At 39.9% G+C, this 24392-nt stretch overlaps 1 protein-coding gene across 4 annotated transcripts in view; it reads left to right on the top strand.

The window, feature by feature from the left end:
• Positions 1–24392, top strand: part of Spidr (scaffold protein involved in DNA repair) — a 306197-nt gene that overhangs the window by 260022 nt on the left and 21783 nt on the right. For 3 of the 4 annotated variants that reach the window (XM_036196155.1, XM_036196154.1, XM_036196158.1), the window contains 4 exons: positions 6733–6873; positions 19015–19102; positions 20171–20314; positions 20403–20462. In XM_036196155.1, coding sequence (XP_036052048.1) covers positions 6733–6873; positions 19015–19102; positions 20171–20314; positions 20403–20462 — 433 coding nt within the window. The remainder of the gene's footprint in view (positions 1–6732; positions 6874–19014; positions 19103–20170; positions 20315–20402; positions 20463–24392) is intronic. The other variant, XM_036196157.1, reaches the window with a different exon arrangement.

The following is a 24392-nucleotide window of genomic DNA, read 5'->3' as shown; positions in this document are numbered from 1 at the left end:
ACTGAGAGTCCAATCAGTCCACCAGTCTCTACAGTCAGACTCCTGCCAGTAGTTTTTTTTTTGTTGTTGTTCACACTGTTACAAAGCAAAATTAACAGAATTGAAAGTGAAGAAGCAAAACTGGCATTATGAAATGATTCCATGATTACAAACAAGGAAAACTCGTGAGGGTGACACGGTGCAGAAGTCAGTATACAGTTTAATTGTATTTTTTATATACCAGCAATATCTGACAAACTGATCATTTAGTACAGTAAGTAAGTAAATCCATAGAAAATATAGCAGTTGATGCAATGTAAATCTTCAAGAATGTTTTAAGAAAAAATTCTTTTTAAACTTTGATACCAAATGTGTGCACCTACAAAAGATTTGTGTGCCGTGTAGGTCACTTTGACCCTTGTCTCAGCTCTCTGCATTAGTTTTCTAGTATTTCCATGTAAAAATGAGTAAATGCCACTGTACAATTTTAGCTTCTTTGTCAAAAATCAAGTGTTCATAGGTATGTGGATATATATCAGGGTCTTCAATTCGATGCCATCGATCCACATGTTAGTTTTTATGCCAGTACCAAGCTGTTTTTAGGATTATTGCTCTGTAGAAGAGCTTGAAGTCAGGGATGGTGATGTCTCTACAAGTTCTTTAGGAAAAAAGAAAGCATCTTCAACAAATGGTAGTGACATAACTGTATGTCAATGTGTAGAAGATTGCAAATAGATCCATATCTATCTCCATGCACAAAACTCAAGTCAAAGTGGATCAAAGACCTAAACATAAATCCAGTCACACTGAACCTGATAGAAGAGAAAGTGGGAAGTTGCCTTGAATGCATTGACACAGGAGACCACTTCCTGAATATAATACCAGTAGCACAGACACTGAGATCAACAATTAATAAATGGGACCTCCCGAAACTGAGAAGCTTTTGTAGGGCAAAGGACATACATGGTCAATAAGACAAAATGACAGCCTACAGAATGGGAAAAGATCTTCACCAACCCCACATCTGACAGAGGACTGATCAACCAAATATATAAATAACTCAAGAAATTAGACATCAAAATACCAAATAATCCAATTTAAAAATGGCATACATTTCTAAACAGAGACTTCTCAACAGAGGAATCTCAAATGGCTGAAAGACATTTAAGAAATTGCTCAACATCCTTAGTCATCAGTGAAATGTAAATCAAAACAACTCTGAGATATCTTCATACACCTGTCAGAATGACTAAGATCAAAAACACTGATAACAGCTTATGTTGGAGAGGATGTGGAGCAAGGGGAACACTCCTCCACTGCTGGTGGGAGTGCAAACTTGTAGAGTCACTTTGGAAATCAGTATGGCAGTTTCTCAGAAAGTTAAGAATTAATCTACCTTAAAGACCCACTCTTGAGCATATACCCAAAAAATGCTCAATCATACCACAAGGATATTTGCTCAGCTATGTTCATAGAAGTATTATTCATATTAGCCAGAACCTGGAAACAACCTAGATGCTCCTGAACCAAAGAATGGATGAAGAAAATGTGGTACATTTATACAGTAGAGTATTACTCAGTGGTTTAAAAAAAAATGACATCATGAAATTTGCAGACAAATGGATGGAACTAGAAAAATATCGTCCAGAGTGAGGTAACTCAGACCCAGAAAGACAAACATGATATGTACTCACTCATAAGTGGATACTAGGCATAAAGCAAAGGATAACCAGACTGCAACCCACAGACAGCTCCAGAGAAGCTAGGTAACAAGGAGAAGGGACCCAGGGATCACCCTAGGAAGGGGAAATAGATGAGATCTCCTGGGTTAACTGGGAGTGGAGGAGGGATAGGGGATGGGTACATCAGGATGGTTGAGTTGGGGGAGGGACAGAGAGAGAGAACAACCAAAAGAGATACCATGATAGAGGAGCCGTTATGAGGTTAGGGAGAAACCTGGTGCCAAGGAAAATCCTAGGAACCCACAAGGATGACCCCAGCTTAGACTCCTAGCAGTAGTAGAGAGGCCTGGAATTAGCCTCTGACTTTCTCCTGTAATCAGATCGGTGACCACCCTAATTGTCATCATAGAACATTTCATCTAACTGATGGAAGCAGATGCAGAGATCCATAGCCAAGCACTGGGCCAAGATCTGGGAGTCTTGTTGAAGAGAGGGAGGAAAGATTGTAGGAGCCAGGTGTGTCCAGATCATGAAGGGGAAACCCACAGAGGCAAATGACCTGAGCTTGTGGGAGCTCATGGACTCTATACTGACAGCTAGGGAGCCTGCATGGGGCTGACCTAGGCCCTCTGCATGTGAGTTACAGTTGTGTAGCTTGGTTCCTTTATGGGCCCCTAGCAACAGGAGCAGGATCTGTCCCTGGTGCATTAGCTGGCTTTTTGGAATCTGTTTCCTATGGTGGGATGCCTTGCTCAGCCCTAGTGCAGTGGAGAGGAGCTTGGTGCTGCCTCAACTTAATGTGCCATGCTTGTTGTTGACTCCCATGCGAGTCCTTACCCTTTCTGAGGAGTAGATGGGGGAGGGGTGCGGTAGAAAGGAGGTGGGTGAAGGGAATGGTGGGGGGGAACTGTGGTTGGCTTGTAAAATAAATTTTAGAAGTTTAATTAAAAAATGAGTAAATTCAAGCTCATATAGACAAGTAATTTTTTCAGGGTCCTAAATTTCTGACAGGATGCTGCTTTGCTGGGAAGCCATTCAGTATTTCTAGTGGTTTAAGAAAATCAAGTGGATCATGGAATATTTCTGCAGAGACTTGCACCAGCACTGATTTTAGGAAATAGTGTTTCACCAAAACAGGAAACATTGAGAAGTAGATGGAATTCACTGTGTGCTGCTGTAAGCTAACTGGTTTTGTGGAAACCTACTTGAGCCACTGCTGTCTGTGTAGAACCTGGGAGAGCATGTCCATCCAGCATGAACCCAGGACAGTCACTCGAGGCAGGAACCTGGAGGCAGAGACTGTGAAGCAACACTGACAGTAGCTTGCTCAGCCTGTGCCTTACATGATTCAGATCTGCTTGCCCTAGGGCAAGATAACAAACAAAAGTAGCATCCAGCTCCCTTGGCCATTTGAGATACAAACCAGGAAATAGTAGTATCAGTTCCCCACCTCTCTCTTAGTACAGCCAAGAAAGAAAAGAACTTTATATTGGGTTTCATGGAGATTTTTATCCTAACTTTTAAAACAGTAACATTTAGCAGGCTTTAGTGCCATCATTTACAGAGGACCACTTTGACTCTTATTATCCTGTAAGAAAGCCTAGGCCTTCTCAGGAAATGCATCCTAGCCACAGACCTCCCTTCACCCCACCCCCATCCCCATGGCTCTGCCTAGATTTACCTCTTTAGAAGAAGTAGAGAGGAGGTAGCTGGGAAGTGGGGAGGCATGGGAATGGCTGATGTAAAAGTGTATTCACTCATTGATACCTCACAGTGCTGAGAACAATAGAAAGAAGGGGCAGAGAAAGCATGATGGGACTTCAAACAAACACTAGATCTAACTGCGGTAGACATCTCAATGGACCAAAATGTTTGAGAGCACAGAGGATCAGCAACTTCATGAATGATTTCCAACATGTCTCCTTCTACTTCTCTCTTTCTAGAAATCTGCAAAATGAGCATCCTGAGTTCAAAAAGTATTTAAGAGGGAAAGACAGCCTCACACACATATTTAGAATTCTAATGCTTAAAATCACACACACACACACACACACACACACACACACACACACACACACACACTACCATATGGGGCCAGTGAGGTGGCTCCATCGGTAAAGGCCTTGCTGAACAAGCTTAATGGCTGAGTTCAATCCCCAGAACCTACGACTCCACCAAGTTTTCCTCTGATCCCACATGCACACTGTGGTACATGTGCACATACACACTAATAGATAAAATTGAAAAAACAGGAAGGAAATGTATATACTGTGGGAAATAAGTCCCATGTAGCAAAGCAGCAAAATGAACCCCCAGATTTTGTGACAGGATGATTGGCACTGCCTCAAGTACAGTCATTGACAGATGTGCATGGTATTAGAGAGGGCTCCAGGGGAGCTACTTCATGACTAGACTAGTAGGGTGCAGTAGCTTAAGGAAGAGCTGGTAACTGTAGAGGTTTGATTTAAAATTTGTGATAAGGATATAGAAAATTAATTTTAAAAAAATATAAGAAGGCAGGAGATAGAGCTCAGTGGCAAGAGCTAGCAGGTGCAAAGCCCTAGGTTCAATTCCGATTACCGCAATAAACAAACAAATAAATAAATATAGTAGAAAAATATGGTTTTATTATGGAATACTGTTATTTCTCTAACATTCATAGATTTTGACATTTGTTTTTATCGAGTAGATCATAATATTCTTTTCTTTCTAATTATAATTTCCTGTTTGACTTATGGATTTAAAAGGATGTTATAGTTTCTAAAAGCAGTTGGGCATTGTGGCTCATACCTGTAATCCCAAGTCTTGGGAAATAGACAGAGGAGAATCTTTAATTCAATCCACCATGTACTCTATGGAGATGGGTATAGAAATGTAAATAAATAAATAATATACCAAAATATATTAATTATTATAATATGTAAATAACAAGTACAATTGCCAAAGGTAGACATGGTAGTCTGTACCTGTAATTCCAGGACTTTGAGCGGTGGAGGCAAGAGGATCTGGATTTCATTGACTACACAGTGATTTTTGAGACCAACATAGGCAGAGTAAGGCCCTCACACATTGGCAAGATTGCTCAGTAGGTAAAGACACTTGCATACACAAACCTAGTGACTTGTGTTCAACCCATGTAAAGGTGGGAGAGAGAATTGACTTCACAAAGTTGGACCATGGCAGGATTGCTGTTACACACACACACACACACACACACACACACACACTCACACTCATACAATAATAATGATAATAACTAGTTTTCAAATAAGTACCCTGTCATTAAAAGAAGCAAAATGTATAAATGTAAGAAGATTTTTTAAATGTTTATTATTTGCTTGGTTTCTCATTTAAGTGTAACAGAGACAGGTTGTTGCCTATATGAATTCATTTGAAACTCATTAGTCTTACTTTAAAGCTAGTTTTTAATTAAATCTTCATGCCTAAGAAAGCACTTTTTTTAGCTATGGAAAGTTTTCAGATGTTCATCCAGCAAATCAAACTTATTGGGCGTATAAAAAGGTTTTTGGGGTTTTTTGTTTTTGTTTTTGTTTTTTTGTTTTTTGAGACAGGGTTTCCCTGTGTAGCTTTGCACCTTTTCCTGGAGCTCACTTGGTAGCCCAGGCTGGCCTTGAACTCCCAGAGATCTGCCTGGCTCTGCCTCCCGAGTGCTGGGATTAAAGGCGTGCGCCACCACTGCCCGGCTATAAAAAGTTTTTTAAATTCTTGCTTTATCTTCCCTTGGCCTATCAGTAATTGTAAGAGGTATATTAAAATAATTGTGCATTTGCTAATATTTCTGTGACTTTTTATAGTTTACATTTTATCTGAGGCCATTAAGAATATAAAGGTTTAAAATTAAACATCATCTTGATAATTAAACATTTTGATTGGTATTTATGAGTTTTCCACTATTAATAATGGACTATTTAGAGGACTGGAGAGATGGCTCAGCAGTTAAAGCACTGCCTGCTCTTCCAGAGGGTTCATTTGCCAGCACCCACATGGCAGCTCACAACTGTCTGTAACTCCAGTTCCAGGGGATCTGACACTCACATATGTACAATATACCAATGCACATAAAATAAAAATAAATAAATAAATAATAATGTTCACTCTCTTGAGTTTTCTTTTTTGTTTTTCCTTTTGAGACAAGGTCTCAAGTAGCTAAAGCTAGCCTAGAACTGATCCTCCTACCTCCCAAGTGCTGGAATTTTTTAAACAACATCTCACTCTGTAGTGCAGGCTGGCCTCTAACTTCTAACCTAGCTTTGAACCTGAGTGTTAGAATTACAGATACGAGCTACTACTGAAATTATTCTTGTTAACTGGCAAATTTAAATAATCTGCATTCCAGTAGACAGTGTTCCTCAATGGCCTCTGCTTCAGTTCCTATCTCCAGGCTCCTGTCTTGAATTTGTACCCTGACTTCTTTCCATGGTACACTATGATCTGGAAGTGTAAGATGAAATAAAACCTTTCCTCTCCAAGTTGCATTTGGCCATGGTGTGTTTTATCACAACAGTAGAAACCCTATCTAAGACAGTGATTTTTGTCTTTTGGGAAAATACATGTCTGTGGTTTTTGTACCTTCTCAGTGAAGGCTCTATATCGTTCTCAGAATTGTGCACTGAAGCTTTTAGGTTTTGAGCATCTGAAAGAGAATAGAAGTAGGGAAAGAGCACCCTTTGCTTTTAGGCAGCAGTGATGCATTTAGTTTGAGAGTGTAGTCATCTTTATTAGTGGTTCAGCAGACAAAGGCACCTGCTACAGAGCCTGACAGTTTGAGTTCAGTCTTTAAGACTAAAATGCGGAAAGGAGAGAACTACAGCCCACAAGTTGTCTTCTGACCTGCATGCATGTGCTGTAGCATGCAAATGTCCATATGTATGTGCGAGTGCGCGCGCACGCGCGTACACACACACACACACACACACACACACACACACACCAAATGTACTTGAATCTAACTTCATTTGCCTTTATTCATCATTAGGAAGGTGACTGCAGTGGAGTTTCAGGGATCTTCTTGATCCTCTCACTTAGAAAATACCTATGCTGTTCTTTACAGGTCCTGCCTTCTAGTGCAGGATGCCTGCGGGATGTTCGGTGAAGTATACTTGGATGAAACCCTCTGGAAGAACATACAGTTAGAAGGGAGGTCCTGCCGCATGGTGGGAATGAAGGTTCTACAGAAGGTCACAAGAGGAAGGTGAGGACATGCTGGAAGGTCACCTGCTTTATATAGTACCAAGTAAAAGGCAAACTTTTTTGTGCTTTTATCTCAAATTTTTGTATTTAAGACAATAAGCCAGGACTTGAACTAATAAAATAAAACTGGAGTTTGAAAAGCTAGTCGGTGGTGGCGCATGCCTTTAATCCCAGCACTTGGGAGGCAGAGGCAGGTGGATCTCTGTGATTTGGAGCCCAGCCTGGTCTACAGAGCAAGTTCCAGTACAGCCAGAGCTACACAGAGAAACCCTGCCTCGAAAACCAAAAAGAAAAAAGACTGGCAGTGGAGTGCAATATCCCCAGAGAAATGTAATTGACAGTCAAAACAATTGAACACCTTCACTGATTAGTATTTTATTGAAATGTCTTCCAGATATGTGTATGCTAAGTGTAGTCTCTGGTAAAGAAATTAATTGTTGTTAACATTTATGTAAGTCCCCTCATTTCTAGAAATTAACACATTTTGGTAATAGTATTATTTTTGCCTCTTTGAATACTATTTCAAGTTAAGATAGCTTACAGATAGCAAAAATTGTAGCAATAACTGTTGAGTGTGAGTTTTTAGCCCTCTAGTGCAGAGGGAAAACCTCCTGACATCAGCTCCTCCCACCTCACCTGCCAGCTAACTGACTGGAACGCTCAGCATCTTGGAACTAGCTGGTGAACTCTGACCATTTAAGTCATAATAAAGGGAAATGGGGGGGGGTGCCCTTTTAAATGTTGTATGTGTGTGTTACTTCCTGACCTTGCAAGTAAAGATTTATTTTCTGCAGTTCTTCTAAACTATGACTGTTAAAACAAACAAACAAACCTCTGTATAATAAGTAGGGCATGTAAATGAAAGTCTAACTTAATGAAAAGACATTTTATAAGATTTGAACAAAACTTATTTTTTCTTTGAGACAGGATCTCACTGTGTAACCCTGGCTGACCCAGAACTACTTATGTAGTTTTAGCCTAAAATTCACAGAGATCCACCTGCCTCTGCTTCTTGAGTGTTTAAATAAGCAAAACTGTTTAAATTTTCAAGTATTAATGCTTTTTCCCAGCACTTGTGAGGTGGAAACAGGAAGATCAGAAGATTAAGGCCATCATCCATCATCCGTTACATGGTTAGTTTGAGTCCAGCCTGGGCTACATGAGATCCTTTGTCTCTAAAAAAACAAAAATTCTTAGTGCTCTCACCAGCAGACTTGTCCTGTGCCAGGTGTTGTGGCACCTTATCCTGAACAGTTGTGTATAGCAAGAGATGGAGCCATGCATTGACCTGGCCAAACCATGGTTCTTGCTTCACCAGTAATCATTTTAATCTGTAAATTAAAACGAAGACATTTTTTTCTTGTTAAGTATTTTTAATTTATTCTTTGACAAGCTCATAAATGTATACAGTGTGTGTTGGTCATTCTATTCACCCTCTGATCCCACCTCCTGTGCCCTGTATTCTGCCTTCCTACCCTGGTAACTCCCCCTCCCAACCTCTTTTTGTGTAAACACGGATTCCAATAAATTTATTATTGACTTGATCTTTTTCAGGCCTATACAGATAGCCACAGCTGCTGTAAGTTCAGAATGGCAATAGCCACATGTCCAGAAGACAGCACTTCCCAGCACTCCTAGGTTCTTTCTGTCTCATCTTCCATGAATGTTGTGGGGGTGATGTAAAGTTCCATCTAGACCTGAGCACTCAGCAGTCTCGTGTTCTTATGACTCTGACCAGTTGCATGTGTCTGCCTTCATTTCTGCCCACTGCAGAAAGAATCTTCCCTTAGCTGGGTTGGCAGTTATCTATCTACAGGGTGGACATACGTGTGTTTAGAAGGCAGCTTGACAATGTCTGCTTACAAAATGAAAGCAGAAGGATCCTTGGCAAAGTTTGCAGCACCAGGTATGGATTTCTTCTACAGAGTAAGCCTCAAATCCAATCAGAATACAATTTTTTATCTGAGTTGAGGTTACTGTTGGTGTGCTGAAATGCCACGTCCAAGAGCATGGTGGGGAGGAACGGGTTTATTTCACATACAGGTCTGACTAATATTTTATCATCCAAAGCAATAGGGCAAGAACTCAAGCAGGGCAGGATCCTGAAGACAGAAGCTGATGCAAAGGCCATGGAGGGGTGCTGCTTACTGGCTTGCTCAGCCAGCTTTCTTACAGAACCCAGGACCAGCAGCCCAGGGACACATAATGGGCCAGCACTACTCTATCAATCACTAATTAACAAAATGCCCTACAGGCTTGCCTGCAGCTCTGTTGTGGTGATATTTTGTTTGTGCTCTAACAAATAAAGCTTTTCTGGAGATCAGAGTGTGCAGATAGCCACTGGAGACCAGGCAGTGGTGGCACACACCTTTAATCCCAGCCCTTGGGATCTCATGCCTTTGATCCCAGTACTTGGGAGGCACATGCCTTTAATTCCAGAACTTGGGAGGAGGAAATGGGAAGTAATATGGCTAGGCAGAGAAAGGAAGTGATAAGGCAGGGTGGAAACAGGAGCTTGATTCTTTCAGTCTGAGGATTCCTAGATGTAAGAAGTCTTTCTAGTGTCTGGCTGCTCTGTTTCTCTGATCTTTCAGCTTTCACCCTGATATCTGACTCTGGGTTTTTATTTTTAAGACCAATTAGAATTTGAGCTACAAGACTTTATAGAAGTCTTTTTTTAAAGATTTATTTTATTATTTAATTGTATTTTTGCCTGCATGGACCTGTATACACCATGTATCCAAGGATGTCAGAAGTGGGCATCAGATCCCCTGGAAATGGAGTTACAGTTTGTGAGCTGCCATGTGGGTGCTGAGAATCCAACCTCAGTCCTCTGCAAGAGCAGCCAGTGCTCTTAACCACTGAGCCAACTCTCCAACCCTAGAAGCATTTTCTTAATTGAGATTCCCTCCTTTCAGATGACTTCAGCCTGTGTCAAGATGACATAAAACTATCTAGAACAGTTGGCTACCTCTGTCAAGATGACATAAAACTATCTAGAACAGTTGGTTACCTCTGTAAGATTTGTGTCATTATTTCAACAATGCACAGTTGGAAGAAGAAAATTTAAAGAAGTGTCTTAGAATATAATTAAATACCATAAACAATAAATTTGGGGTTTGTTACCTTTATTCAAGCCTGTTACAAGTCTGTAACATTCTGAATCATTTGTTGATAGCATCTTCTTTGCTTTGCATAATGACCACCCAGTGTGGCCATTCTAAATCATGAACATTCATAAGCATTTCTCCTGACTGGCGTAGTCTGTCCTGGCAGCCCTTTCTATAGCACCTTTTAGATGAATGACAGCCCTGCCTGAGAGTTATGTACCTGGAAGATGTGTTTTCCATAAACAGATCTGCTGTCAGATAAACTCAGAGCAGATACAGAATATTTTCTGTTGCTTATATGTGTCTTAATGACAAGTGCTTCCATTTTTATATTCCTTATTATAATGGAATTATGTTATATGGTTTTAGGGGCAAAGTGAAGATTTGCCCAGGTAGTGGAAAGCATACTAAACATTAGAAAGCTTGATTGGGCATATGAACCTCCCCCCCATCCCTACTAAATCCATATTTACCCCATCCTAACCCTCGATTCAGTCCTTATTAGAATATTCTTTATAACACTTTGCAGCTCAGAAGACTCTGAAAACAGAGTTGGTCTGGCCAGATATCTACAGTCAGATTTACTCCAGTAAGGCTGCTCTGGTAAAACTGCCTCATGGCTCAGTCTTGGCACTTAGTGGCTCATGGTAGCCCAGAGAGCTGCTCAGGCTAGAAACTATAGGAACACATTGTGGAAATTCTGGTGCAGATAGGTATAGGCAAGCCTGGGACCTGTGGCTCTGTAGAACTGATGATCTTCCAGCATCATGTTTTACATGCACTTAATATTTAATCTAGTTCTTATGTGTTACTCTGGGAGACTCATTGCCATCTATAGCATTTCCAAAGGAAGTAGACTTTCAGTAGGAAGTGCCCCAGTGATCCAGATAATACATTTGCCAGTAAACTTCCCAAGGCCTCACATGTGCTCAGTAAGTGCTCTCTACCTCAAGCTCACCTTACCAAAACAATGTTTGAATTCTTTTCCGTATTTAACTTGCTGGTGAAATATTTGATGCTTCTTGGAATTAAGACTAATTTCTTTATTTTATGCATTTCACTTTACTTCGGCATGCAGCCATCCAAATAAATATTTGGAATATCTTTTTGTTCTTTTGGAAGCTGTGTTTCTTCAAAACAAATTACTAAATACTTTTGGAATGTTGGATGTTATAATTGCCTATTAGTGACATCATCCACTGTCGGCCATCCACCCATAGCCCAGAAAACAAGGTAGTCATCTTTTTACTCCCTGGTTGTGTCTGTTAGCAACTCTTAACCATTAACAGAATGGTGACTTCTAACAATGTAGGTCAGCATGATTACATGTCCAGCTATAACATAGAAAACACTGTGTTACAGTTGGAAGGCAGTTGAATGATTAAGCTAAGACTTGGGGCTTCTACAGCGGATTTTGTCTGTCCACAGTTTTAGTGACAGAATACCAGTTATCCCTTGTTACTGCAGAACTATCCCAGGAGACCTATATGCTGCCACATTTGATTAAAGAGCACCCCATGGCTGTTTCCTCAGTCCAAAGGTTTGCAGAAAGACAACCAGAATAGTTTCTGGTTGTTCTCTGACTTTTTCTTTTTTTATTTAAGTGTCTATATTGACTGGTCAGAGTAAGATGGGTTAGATAACCTCCATTTAAGTTTAGAAAATTGTAGAGTATTCAAAGCCATCGTGGTAAGGTGTGCACTCACTGGTTGGCTGCAGCCCTGCCTTTGCTTCCCCTCTGAATAAAAATAAATATCTTAATGTTATAATAATTTGATTTTAATTAATTTTTAGGTTATTTCAATCTTTTATTCACATTTGTATTCAGTATTCAAATATTTTATTCAATATTTATTGTAGTAATTTTAATTCATTATTACACAAAACTTGTGTTTAGCTTTCATCTTTTTTAAAGTAAATGTCAGTCAGTGCTTTGATCTTGGGTCATAGCTCAGTGGGAGATCATTTGCTTAGCATGTCCAAGATCCCAGTTTCAGTTCCAAGTACTGTAGTAAATAAATACTTATAAACTAGGTGTACTGGCCCACAGCAGTGGGAAGACTGAGGATCATTGTGAATTTGAGACTAGCCTGGGCTATAGGATGAGTTCCAGGTCATTCTGGGCTGAAGTGACTCCTGCCTTTAAAAACAAAGACTTGCTGTTGCTCAAGTCTTGTTTATTTTTCTTTGGGACTCTTGATCATTATATTTGTTTCTTCATTTAAAAATTTCTCATTTATTTAGTGTGTGTGTGTGTGTGTGTGTGTGTGTGTGTGTGTGTGTGTGTGTGCTTCTAATTTGCAATCCTCCTGCCTCAGCCTCTTGAGTGCTAAGATTACAGGTGTGTGCCACCACACCCAACCCATATATAAATATCTTTTTTTAGAGTCAGAGGCTCAATGGTAAAGCACTTACTAGCATTTGAGAAGTTGTAGGTTTGATCCTCAGCACAGGATTTTCTTGTGTGTGTGTGTGTGTCATCCTCCAACTCATATAGTCCTTCTACCTCCTCTTTGGAGGTCTTATTGCAGCCTGAAGCACAGCTTGATTACAGTGGAATGCTTTGAGATGGATGGGGAAGTCTAGTCCACCTGACCAGGGGGACCCCTTAAGCAGATCAAGTTAAACAACTATCTCACTTATGCAGAGGGCCTAGTCCAGTCTTGTGGAGGCTCCACAGGTGTTAGTCTAAATTTCATGAGTGACCACTAGTTTGGTTTGGTTGTCTCTGTAGGTTTCCCCATCATGATCTTAATGCCCCTTGCTCATAGAATCAATCACTCTTCTCTCTTCTTCAACTGGACTCCAGGAGCTTGGCCTGGTATTTGGCTGTGTATCTCTGCATCTGCTTCCATCAGTTACTGGAGAAAGGCTCTATGATGACAGTTAGGGTACTCAACAATCTGATTACTAGGATAAGCCAGTTCAGGCACTTTCCCCACTATTACTAGTAGTCTAAGCTAGGGTCATCTTTGTAGATTCCTGGGAACTTCCCTGGCACCTGGTTTATCTCTATCCTCGTGATGTCTCCCTCTATAATGGTATCTCTTTCATTGCTCTCCCACACTATTCCTGTTCCAGCTCCACCATCCCATTCTCTTATGTTCTCATCCCCCACTCCCTACCCTCCATTGGCCCTCCTCATCCCCAGTTTACTCATGGAGATCTCATCTATTGGATCCTCCTTGTTAGCTAGCTTCTCTAGAGCTGTGGATTGTAGTCTGGTTATCCTTTGCATTACATCTAGTATCCACTTATGTGTGAGTATATACCATGTTTGTCCTTGTGATTCTGGGTTACCTCACTCAGGATGATATTTTCTACTTCCATCCATTTGCCTGCAAAGTTCATGATATCATTGTTTTTTATTGCTGGGGAGTATTCCATTGTGTATATGTACCACATTTTCTTAATCCATTCTTCAGTTGAGGGGCATCTAGGTTGTTTCCAGGTTCTGGCTATTACGAGTAATGCTGCTATGAACATATTTGAGCATGTGTCCTTGTGTTTTGATTAAGCATTCTTTGGATATATGTCCAAGAGTGGTGTAGCTGGGTCCTGAGGAAGATTGAGTCCCAATTTCCTGAGAAACTACCATACTGATTTCCAAAGTGGCTATACAAGTTTGCACTCCCATCAACAGTGGAGAAGTGTTCCTTTTGCTCCACATCCTCTCCAACATAAGCTGTTATCAGTTTTGTTGGTTGTTTGGTTGTTTGTTTGGTTGGTTGGTTGGTTGGTTGGTTGGTTTTTTTCAAGACAGGGTTTCTCTGTGTAGCTTTGTGCCTTTCCTGGAACTCACTCTCTAGCCCAGGCTGGCCTCGAACTCACAGAGATCCACCTGGCTCTGCCTCCCGAGTGTGGAGATTAAAAGCATATGCCACCACCACATTAGCCATTCTGACAGGTGTAAGATGCTATCTCATAGTTGTTTTGATTTGCATTTCCCTGATGAGTAAGGATGTTGAGCAATTCCTTTGATGTCTTTCGGCCATTTGAGATTCTTCTGTTGAGAATTCTCTGTTTAGCTCTGTAGGGTATTTTTTAATTGGATTGTTTGGTATTTTGATGTCTAGTTTCTTGAGTTCTTTATATATTTTGGAGATCAGTCCTCTGTCAGATGTGGGGTTGGTGAAGGTCTTTTCCCATTCTGTAGGATGTCATTTTGTCTTGTTGACCATGTCCTTTGCCCTACAAAAGCTTCTCAGTTTCAGGAGGTCCCATTTATTATTTATTGCTCTCCGTGTCTATGCTACTGGTGTTATATTTTTGAAATAGTTTCCTATGCCAATGCATTCAAGAGTACTTCCTACTTTCTCTTCTTTCTGGTTCAGTGTTACTGGTTTTATATTGAGATCTTTGATCCACTTGGACTTGAGTTTTGTGCATCGAGATGGATATGGATCTATTTACAATCTTATCATGTTGACATCCAGTTATGCCACCACCATTTGTTGAAGAAGCTTTCTTTTTTCCATTGTACAGTTTGGCTTCTTTGTCGAAAATCAGGTGTTCAGGTGTGTGAGTTAATGTCAGGGTCTTCAATTTGATTCCATTGCCACATGTCGGTTTTTATGCCAGTACCAAGCTGTTTTTATTACTATAGCTCTATAGCTTGAGGTCAGGGATCATGGTGCCTCCAGAGGTTGTTTTATTGTACGGGATTGTTTTAGTTATCCTGGGTTTTTTTGTTTTTCCAAATGAAGTTGACTGTTGTTCTTTCCAGATCTGTGAAGAATTGTGTTGGGATTTTAATGGAGACTGCATTGAATCTGTAGATTGCCTTTGGTAAGATTGCTATTTTTAATGTGTTTATCCTGCCTATCCATGAGCATGGGAGATCTTTTCCTTTTCTGATATCTTCTTCAATTTCTTTTTTCAGAAACTTTGAAGTTCTTGTCATACAGGTCTTTCACTTGCTTAGAGTTACCCCAAGGTATTTTATATTATTTGTGGCTATTGTAAAAGGTGATGTTTCTCTGATTTCTTTCTTATCCCATTTATCATTTTTATATAGGAGAGCTACTGATTTTTTTGAGTTAATCTTGTATCCTGCCACATTACTGAAGGAGTTTATCAGCTGTAGGAATTCCCTGGTAGATTTTTGGGGTCACTTATGTATACTATCATACTGTCTGCAAAAAGTGAAAGTTTGACTTCTTCCTTTCCATTTTGTATCCCCTTCATCTTCTTTTGTTGTCTTATTGCTCTAGCTAAGACTTTGAGCACTATATTTAATAGATATGGGGAGAGTGGACAGCTTTGTCTTATTCCTGATTTTAGTGGAATTGCTTTGAGTTTCTCTCCATTTAATTTGATGTTGGCTGTTAGCTTGTTGTAAGTTGCCTTTATTATTTTTAGGCTTGTTCCCTGTATTCCTGATCTCTCCAAGACCTTTATCATGAAGGGGTGTTGGATTTTGTCAAAGGCTTTTTCAGCATCTAATGAGATAATCATATGGTTTTTTTCTTTCAGTTTGTTTATATGGTGTATTATATTGACAGATTTTTGAATGTTAAACCATCCTTGCATCTCTGGGATAAAGCCTACTTGATCATGGTGGATAATTTCTTTGATGTGTTCTTAGATTCAGTTTGCCAGTATTTGATTGAATGTTTTTGCATCAATATTCATGAGGGAAATTGGCCTGTAATGCTCTTTCTCTATTGCATCTTTGTGTGGTTTAAGTATCAGGTTAACTGTATCGTCATAGAAGGAGTTTGGTAATGTTCCTTGTTTCTTTTTGTGGAACAATTTGAAGAGTGTTGGTATTAGCTCTTCTTCAAAATTCTGGTAGAATTCTGCACTGCCACCATCTGGTCCTGGGCTTTTTTTTGGGGTGGGGAGACTTTTAATGACTGCTTTTATTTCCTTATGGGTTATAGGTCTATTTAAATTGTTTATCTGGTCTTTATTTCATTTTGGTATGTTGTACCAGAAAATTATCCATTTCTTTTAGATTTTCCAGTCTTGTGGTGTGCAGGTTTTTGAAGTATGACCTGATGATTCTCTGTATTTCCTTGTTGTCTGTTGTTATGTCTCCATTTTCATTTCTGATTTTGTTAATTTGGATGCTCTCTCTCTATGCCTTTTGGTTAATTTGGATAAGGGTTTGTCTATTTTGTTGATTTTCTCCAAGAACCAACTCTTTGTTTCATTGCTTCTTTGTATTGTTCTCTTTTATTGATTTCAGCTCTCAATTTGATTATTTCCTGGCATCTATTCCTCCAGGGTGAGTTTGCTTCTTCTTACTCTAGAGCTTTTACGTGTACTGTTAAGTTTCTAGTGTGAGATTTTTCCAACTTCTTTATGTAGGCAATTAGCGCTATACATTTTCCTCTTAGTACTGCTTTCATGGTGTCCCATAAGTTTGGGTATGTAGTACAGTCATTTTCATTGAATTCTAGGAAGTCTTTAATTTCTTTATTTCTTCCTTGACCTGTTGGTGATTCTGTTGAGCATTATTCAATTTCCATGTAATTGTAGGTTTTCTGTAATTTTTGTTGTTGTTGAAATCTAAGTTTAAGCCATGGTGGGCCAATAAAATACAGGAGGTTATTCGAATTTCTTTGTATCTGTTAAGGTTTGATTTGTGACCAAGTATGTGGTTGATTTTAGAGAAGGTTCCTTGGGATGGAATTTTCTGTAAATATCTACTAAGTCCATTTGAGTCATAACATGTTAGATCCCTTATTTCTCTGTTAAGTTTCTATCAGGCAGATTTGTCCATTGATGAGAGTGTGGAAGTCTCCCACTATTAATGTGTGGAGTTTGATGTATAATTTAAGCTTTTTCAGTGTTTCTTTTACATATGTGGGTGTGTGGGTGCCCTTGTATTTGGGGCATAAGTGTTCAGAATTAAGACTTCATCTTGGTGGATTTTTCCTGTGATGTATATGTGATATCCTTCCCAATCTCTTTTGACTGATTTTAGTTTGAAGTCTATTTTGTTAGATATTAGGATAACTACACCAGTTTGCTTCTTAAGTCCATTTGATTGGACTCTCTGCCTTTTACTCTGAGGTAGTGTCAGTCTTTGAAGTTGAGGTATGTTTCTTGTATGCAGCAGAAGGATGGACCTTGTTTTCATATCCGTTCTGTTAGTCTATGTCTTTTTGTAAGCGAATTGAGTCCATTGATATGAAGGAATATTAATGACCAGTGATTGTTAATCTCTGGTATCTTTTGATGGTAGTGTGTGTATATTTCCCTTCTTTGGGATTTGCTGCTCTGGGGTTATCTATTGCCTATGTTTTTGTGGGTAAATCTGACTTCCTTAGATTGGAATTTTTCTTCTAGTGCCTTCTGTTGGGCTGGATTTGTGGATAGGTATTGTTTAAATCTGGTTAATAATATATGAGCATATGGGGGCCAGTCTTTTTTCAAACCACCTCAGATCCCATAGAGCTGGAGTTATAGATGGTTGTGAGCCTCCCAATATTGGCACTGGGACCCTAACTACTGAGCCATCTCTCTAGCCCCTGCATGTATTTTTGACACACAGTATTTTCCAATTACAATGAGCTTTTAGAACATAATCCCATTGTACTTAAATTGAAAAGCATCTGTAGATCTGTTTTTGAAAAATATAGTTGAACTATTAGTTTATATAATGTTTGCTCAACATGCATAAAACTTTCAGGTTCCATCTCCGGCACCACCTAAATGGGATATGGTGGTGTATTCCTGTAACAGAACATTTGGGAAATGATGATAGAAGGATAAGAAGTTGAGGTCATCCTCAGTTACCTTTGGAGTTTGGGGCCAGCCTGAGCTACATGAGATACTGTCTCAAAACACAAAAACAATGAGCCATTGAGTAAGCTCAACCCCCAGGACCTGCATAGTGAAAAGTGAGAACTAACTCCTGCTAGTGGTAATGTAACTTCTATGTGCACACATGGGTGAGTGCCTATGCGCGCGCGCGTGCGCGCACACACACACACACTTCATGTGTATAATATAAGGTCTCACTGTCTCACTGTGTACCCCTGGCTGGTCTGAAACTTGCAGTTTTTCCTGCCTCTGCCTCCCAAGTGCTGTGATTATGAAGCTTGTGACACCAGCCTAAACTTTTTTCAAAATTTGCAAACCAAGGGCCAGCTAAGTGACTCAGTAGATAGAAGTGCTTGCCATGGTGGCCATGAGCTTGGTGGCCTCAAGCCACAAAGAGTGTGACAAGAGGGAACCAACTCAGCAGAAGTTATTCTCTGACCTATGCTTATGCACTGTGGCACATGCATCCACAAAGACATCATGCACATACAATAGTAGTAGTAATTGAATATGAGGCATACATTTTAACTATAAATGTTTTATAAATTTATATAAATATATATATATATGTGATTTGTATAAAACAATCATGTGTGTGTATACACACATATATGAAACAATCCAAAGGGAAATATAAATATTGCCTCCAAACTCTTCTCAATTAACCACTCAAAGATTTATATCTTTTTAATTTCTGGTATGTATATAAGGACATTTTAATTTGTTTCTTGCCATTCATTTAGCAAAGAATCTATGTCCTTATCCTTAAGGATTTTTTTGTTTTTACTGTTTTGATTTTTTTCAATATTTATTTTTGTTTTGTGTGCATTGATGTATTGCCTGCATGTATGTGTCTGTGTAAGGGTGTTGGATCCTCTGAACTGTAGCTACATACAGTTATAAGCTACCATGTAAGTTCTGGAAAGTAAATTCAGGTCATGTGATAAAGCATCTGGTCATCTTAACTGCTGAGCCATCTCTCTAGCCCTGTTTTTGCTGTTCCATTTTGGTTTTATTTTTCTTGCTGTTGGTAGTCAGATGTCTTCAAACTCTTGACCGTACTACCTCAAGCTCCACACACTGTAGTTGAAGTGTGCATGCCTGTTCTTCAGGTGTTTTCTGTATATTCATTTAAGTGGTGACATGCTTATATGCAGGTTCATCATGGTGTAAAGAACTGAGCAGCTCATTGACTGGTACTTTATTGGCAAGTATTTGTTGATGAATACTTCCAACAGTATCTCTTTTTGTCCCAGGACACCAGGGCTCTTCAGTTTAATTGACACCATGTGGCCCCCAATGATGTCTCTGGCCGAGCCTTCCAGTGGTGAGCCCAGTAAAGAGGTGAGCCCAGCCTTGGAGAGCTCCTTGTCAGGAGCTGAGTCAGGCAGTCCTGCTGCAGCCAGATGGCCCGTGTCTTTCCTTGGGCAACAAGAAATGTGCAGCTAGTTCCTTTGTCTAGAGCGATGTGTGATTGCAGCTCCTCTCCAGGGCCAGTATTCCGATGGTCCTTTTCCCTGCTCCTCTGGTAAATTCTTGATGAGTTTGGTTTGTATTTTGGTTTTTGTGAGAAATACAAAATAGGCCTCAGTCTGGAGCCTGTACTGACCTTGAACTCGGAGCAGTCCTTCAGCTTCCCAGGTATTAAAATTACAGGTGTGTGACAGCAAACTCAATTAAACTCAGTCACTCACTCACTGCTGCAAGTCAGAGTTTTAGTTAGCCTCATCCTGGAGCGGACACTGTGTCCTTCCCATTCCTTTGCAATCATTTATAAAGTCAACACTCAATTAGCAATTGGAAAAGAGACACTAGGTAGAATCCATAAGCAGTCAACAGAAATTTCCCTTGTCCTCATTGTCATTGTAGTGACTCAGAAGCATCGAAAAGCATAAGGAACTTTCTTCTACTGACCCTTGAGCTTGTTCATCGGGTGACTGCTTTAGTCTATAGTTCCCAAAGCACATTCATTCATTCATTCATTCATATTCTCTCTCTCTCTCTCTCTCTCTCTCTCTCTCTCTCTCTCTCACACACACACACACACACACACACACACACACACACACACACACCTTCCTTTCCTTCTACCCTTCCCTCCCTTGACACTCACCACATCTGTAGTGTGTGTGTGTGTGTGTGTGTGTGTGTGTGTGTGTGTGTGTGTGTTTGTTTGTTCCAGTCTTAGGAATTGGAGCTAGGGCCTCTTTTGTGCTAGATGCTCTACCACTGAGTTACATAGGTCTCACTAAGTAGCTCAGGCTAGCTATGAAGTCCTCCTGTAGTCCAGGTAGGCCTTGAACTTGTGATCCTTTTGTCTCCCAAAGCTCAGATCCCAGGCCTACACAATTAAGCCAAGCCTGATCATGTGAATACTAAAGAACCTATGTTAATAGTATTCTTTCTAAACAGATGAAGACTTGCCTGCCTCCTCCTACCTTCTGTTATATCTTCTCTGTGCATCCGGGCCTGGGACACATCGATACAATTGAAGGGGACCCCATTTCTGAGCTCTATCAGCCTCCAGTTGTCCACTGCTTACAGGAAATCCTCCAGGTAATGGTTGTGTTTCTAACAGGTCCTTCAAATGCTTTTGTTGTTCCTATGCATTGTGTGACATTTCTGTCTTGGTTTGCCTTTCCAGACTGGTGGGCATGGCACGCGCTGTAGCTTCTATGGCAGAGTGATTTATCAAAGACCACAGGTAATATCTCGTCTCTTTCTGTCTGTCTGTCTGTCTCCCCTCACTCTCTTTCTCTAGCCTACTGAACAATCTCTTAGAAATTAGTGGTATGCCATAGTAGGAAAATATCTCCACAATCTAAGTCCGCCCCTAATTTACGCTCCTCATTTGGATCCCTCCTTCTCTGTGTGAACTCTGTGGAGCTCTTTTGCATTTTCTTGTTGCTGTTGTTTATAATTTTGGTTTCTTTTAGAGTTGTTTCTATTAGGAATCTATTGAGACATTTTTTTCCTGATCCATAGTCAGTGAAAAAGGTATAAAAGTACCAAAATAATATGTTCCTTAACTTCTAGTTGAGGGTAACTTCTACTGGTAGGTAGTACATACATAAATAAAATTCAAATTGTGTATTCATAAACAATATATTGGCTTCTCCCTCAACTATAATAGAGGGCAGAATGTTTTTATAAAAGGCCAGAGAGTCAGTATTTTAGGATTCTTGGATCATATAGTTTCTGTAGCAATTGGCCAGTTTTACTCAGTAATTTAAAAGCAGCCATATTGACATTCATAAATAAATGAGCGGGAATTTTTTTTAAAAAAAGAAAGAAAAGAAAAGAAAAGCACTTTCTCTAAGTCTAAAGCAAACTGAAGTCTGGTTCTGTGGTTTTCAGTGAGTCTGCAGAGCACCTGGTATATGGTGACACCATGAACATCTGAGACTTCCTGTTATTACAGAGTACATTCTAGGCACAGAACTATGCAGATTAGTGGTACGGATGCCATCTGACCTACAGAGAGATGCTGTAATGCAAAGACTGAGTGAGGCACACAGGGTCATACACTCAGCAGGCGGAGTCCTCCTTTTCACTAGACCAGGGTGCTACCTCATGAGACTGCATAGATATGCTGACAGCCTTATGTGCAATAAATACATTCCAAATATGCAAGGGCAGTCAGCTTGGCTTTCAGTGGGGTGTGTGTCTGATGGCCCTGTGCTTAGAACCAAGTTAGGGATCTATAACTATCGTCTATGTTCAAATACTTTTTCTGGGTTGTATGTAGCTATAAGAATTCTTTAGGCCATGTGGGGCTGGCACAACCCTTTAATTCCAGCACTCTGAGAGGCAAAAGCAGGCAGATCTATGTGAGTTCAAGGCCGGCCTGGTCTACAGAATGAGTTCCAAGATAGCCAGGGCTACACAGAGAAACCCTGTCTCAAAAAATATAAAACAAACAGACAAAAAACAAGAGTTCTTTAATGGATTTTATGTTTTAGAACAGTTTTGGGTCTACATCAAAATGAAGGATAAGGTAAAAATCTCCCATGTATGTTCTACCTCATAGGTGTTATCAACATGTTCACGGAGTGGTACATTTGTTAACAGTTGACACAATCACCTAGAGTTCCTAGTTAATGACTCTTATTCTCAATTGTAATTTGGGACAGAATTATTACACTACCATAGAAGTCTTCTGTGCTCTTCCTATTCATTCCTTCCTTCTTCAGACCCTTATCAAACACTGAAACCCAGAATACCAGCACGTTCTAATTATGGAGTACACATGGTTTTTTGATTGGCTTTTTTCTTTCCATACTAAGCATTTAGGCATCCATGTCTCATCAGTGACTTGAGAGCTCATTTCCTGTAATACTCAGTAATAAGTGTTTTATTATCTAGATGTATCAAAGCTCATTTGTCCAGTTACCTGCTGTGATGGTCAGCATTAGTTGTCAACTTGACAGAATCTAGAATCACCTAGGAGACAAACCTTTACACATGTTGGAGGGAGTTTCTAGATTGAGTTAATGAGATGGAAAGAGGTTAAATATGAGTAGTACCATTCCTTGGGTTGGATCTCTCCAGAGTCAGCCTACAAAATGGACAAAGGCCACTAAAGCTGTGCTCTAAGGGGCACGAGGGGGTGGAGGTGGGTGAGGTATAACATTCAATCTCGATCACAACTTAACAGCATTGTCTTTGCAGTTCTTGTGTTGTAGGCACAGGGTACAAGAGCTTTCATAGGCTCATGACTGTCCCATAAAGCAGAATGCATTTGATTTGATCTCAAAAGTCTTTAATAGTTTTAACACTGTGCAAAAGTGTAAGTGAGGCATCTCTTCTAATACTTAGTCTCTTAACCATGAGCCCTTGTAACATAAAAGTAAATTACACTTCTAACATACAATGAAACATTCCAAAAGAGGGGAATGTGGCATGACAAGGAAAGGTCATACCAAAACAAGACTGAAGCCCAGCAGGAAAAACACCAAATCCCGAAGCTCTGTCTCTGGCATGTGGAGCTGCTGATGGCATCTTCTGGGATCCAAACGGCTTGACCGGTCCTACCCTTCCAGCTGTGTACCTGCAACACACAAGCCCTCTCTCTTGGCCCAGCTCCACCCATGCCTGGAGCCCTCCTCAGGACGCCCTGTGGTCCTGCATCTCCAGCACCCTAGTGCTTTCATGCAGTGACCCTTTGGGCCCTCCGTACAGAGACTGAATAGCATGAGTGAGCTGAGTACCAGCACTTGTTTTCAGCTTCCTGACTGCTGGTGCAGTAGGACCTGATGCCTCACACACTGGCCTGGCCACAATGCCTGACTGTGTCTAGAACTACAAGCCACTAAGTCCTTTCTTCATCCTGAAGCATCCTTCCTCAAGTATTCTGCCATAGGATGAGAAAAGTAGTACATCTGCCAAAAGGTCTTGTTTGCTCCCAAGGTTAAACAATTATGCACAAGAAAAGATTTATTTTAAACAAAATTTAGCTGTTGAATATTGGTGTCTCTTTTATAAAAGATACTCTTATTACTGACTTTTTTATACCTTAGTTGTAGAAATAATTTGGTAGTTAATTTAAAAGAAGATAGGGGACAAGGAAAAATGGCTCAGCAGGCAGGCCTGAGGGCCTGAGCTCATTCCCTGGACCCCACATGAAGGAGCATGGAAGGAGAGAAACAACTTCATAAGGGTATCGTCTGGCATCTGCATGCTTGTGCGCACCCAACAAGAACAATAGTAATAATAAAATGTAAAATTAAACAAAGAAAAGAAAATTAGAAGATGTTGGTCTCTCGGTCATTTGAAAGACAGACCATAGCCAAATCTCAAGTATTGATGAAGAGCATTTCCAGTTTTTACCCCTTTTGGAATATTTGTCAGTTTTTCAAATGTTGGCTTTCCAGTCATTTCAGTAGTAACCTTCCTAGCTCCAGGACTCAGCATACACTGTTCAGTGCATTTACTCTTTCAGCTGGAAGACTTCCTATTGTTTATGTTTTATGCTTTGGCTTTGTTTTAAGACCTTAGACTTAGTAAAATTTCCCTCAGTTTAGGTTTGTCTGGTATCTAACATACATTTTTGACAGAAATGCCACGTGGGTAATGGTATGTTTTCATTGGGAGACTCACAGCCAATTCTAGAATAGTGATGGCTTTTCAGTTGATCACGTGGCTTTCCAGGGTTTTTTAATTTTGAAGTTGACAAAATATTTTTCATACTTATTAATTCTTAATGATTTTTTGAAAGATACTTTGAGACTATATAAATATCTTGGCTTTTATCAAACTTTCATTCACTCATTTTAACATCCATTATGATTCTTCTCTGAATTAATAATTATATTTTGATAATGACCAAATGATAATTTCTAACTTAACATTTCTTCTGCATTTATTAGGTGTGATTTTGCTACAATTATCTATTCATTTGTCTCAGTTAGTTAGTTCACTTAGTTATTGACATACTATGTCAAAATGGATTAATGAATTATTTTTCATTATTATTTATTTAACTTTTATTTGGCCTGGTAAACCAATAAGTTTATTGAGGTTGAGGTCATTTCTAGAAGTACATGTGGAGGGCTTCTGAGTGCCTCTCCCACAGTCATTGTTCACTGAATGCATAACACTGGGGAAGAAGGCTTTGGGAATCTTCATATTTCAT

This window comes from Onychomys torridus, chromosome 8 (assembly GCF_903995425.1).
Source record: "Onychomys torridus chromosome 8, mOncTor1.1, whole genome shotgun sequence".
Taxonomy (NCBI): domain Eukaryota; kingdom Metazoa; phylum Chordata; class Mammalia; order Rodentia; family Cricetidae; genus Onychomys; species Onychomys torridus.
This window is presented reverse-complemented; position numbering and strand designations above follow the sequence as displayed.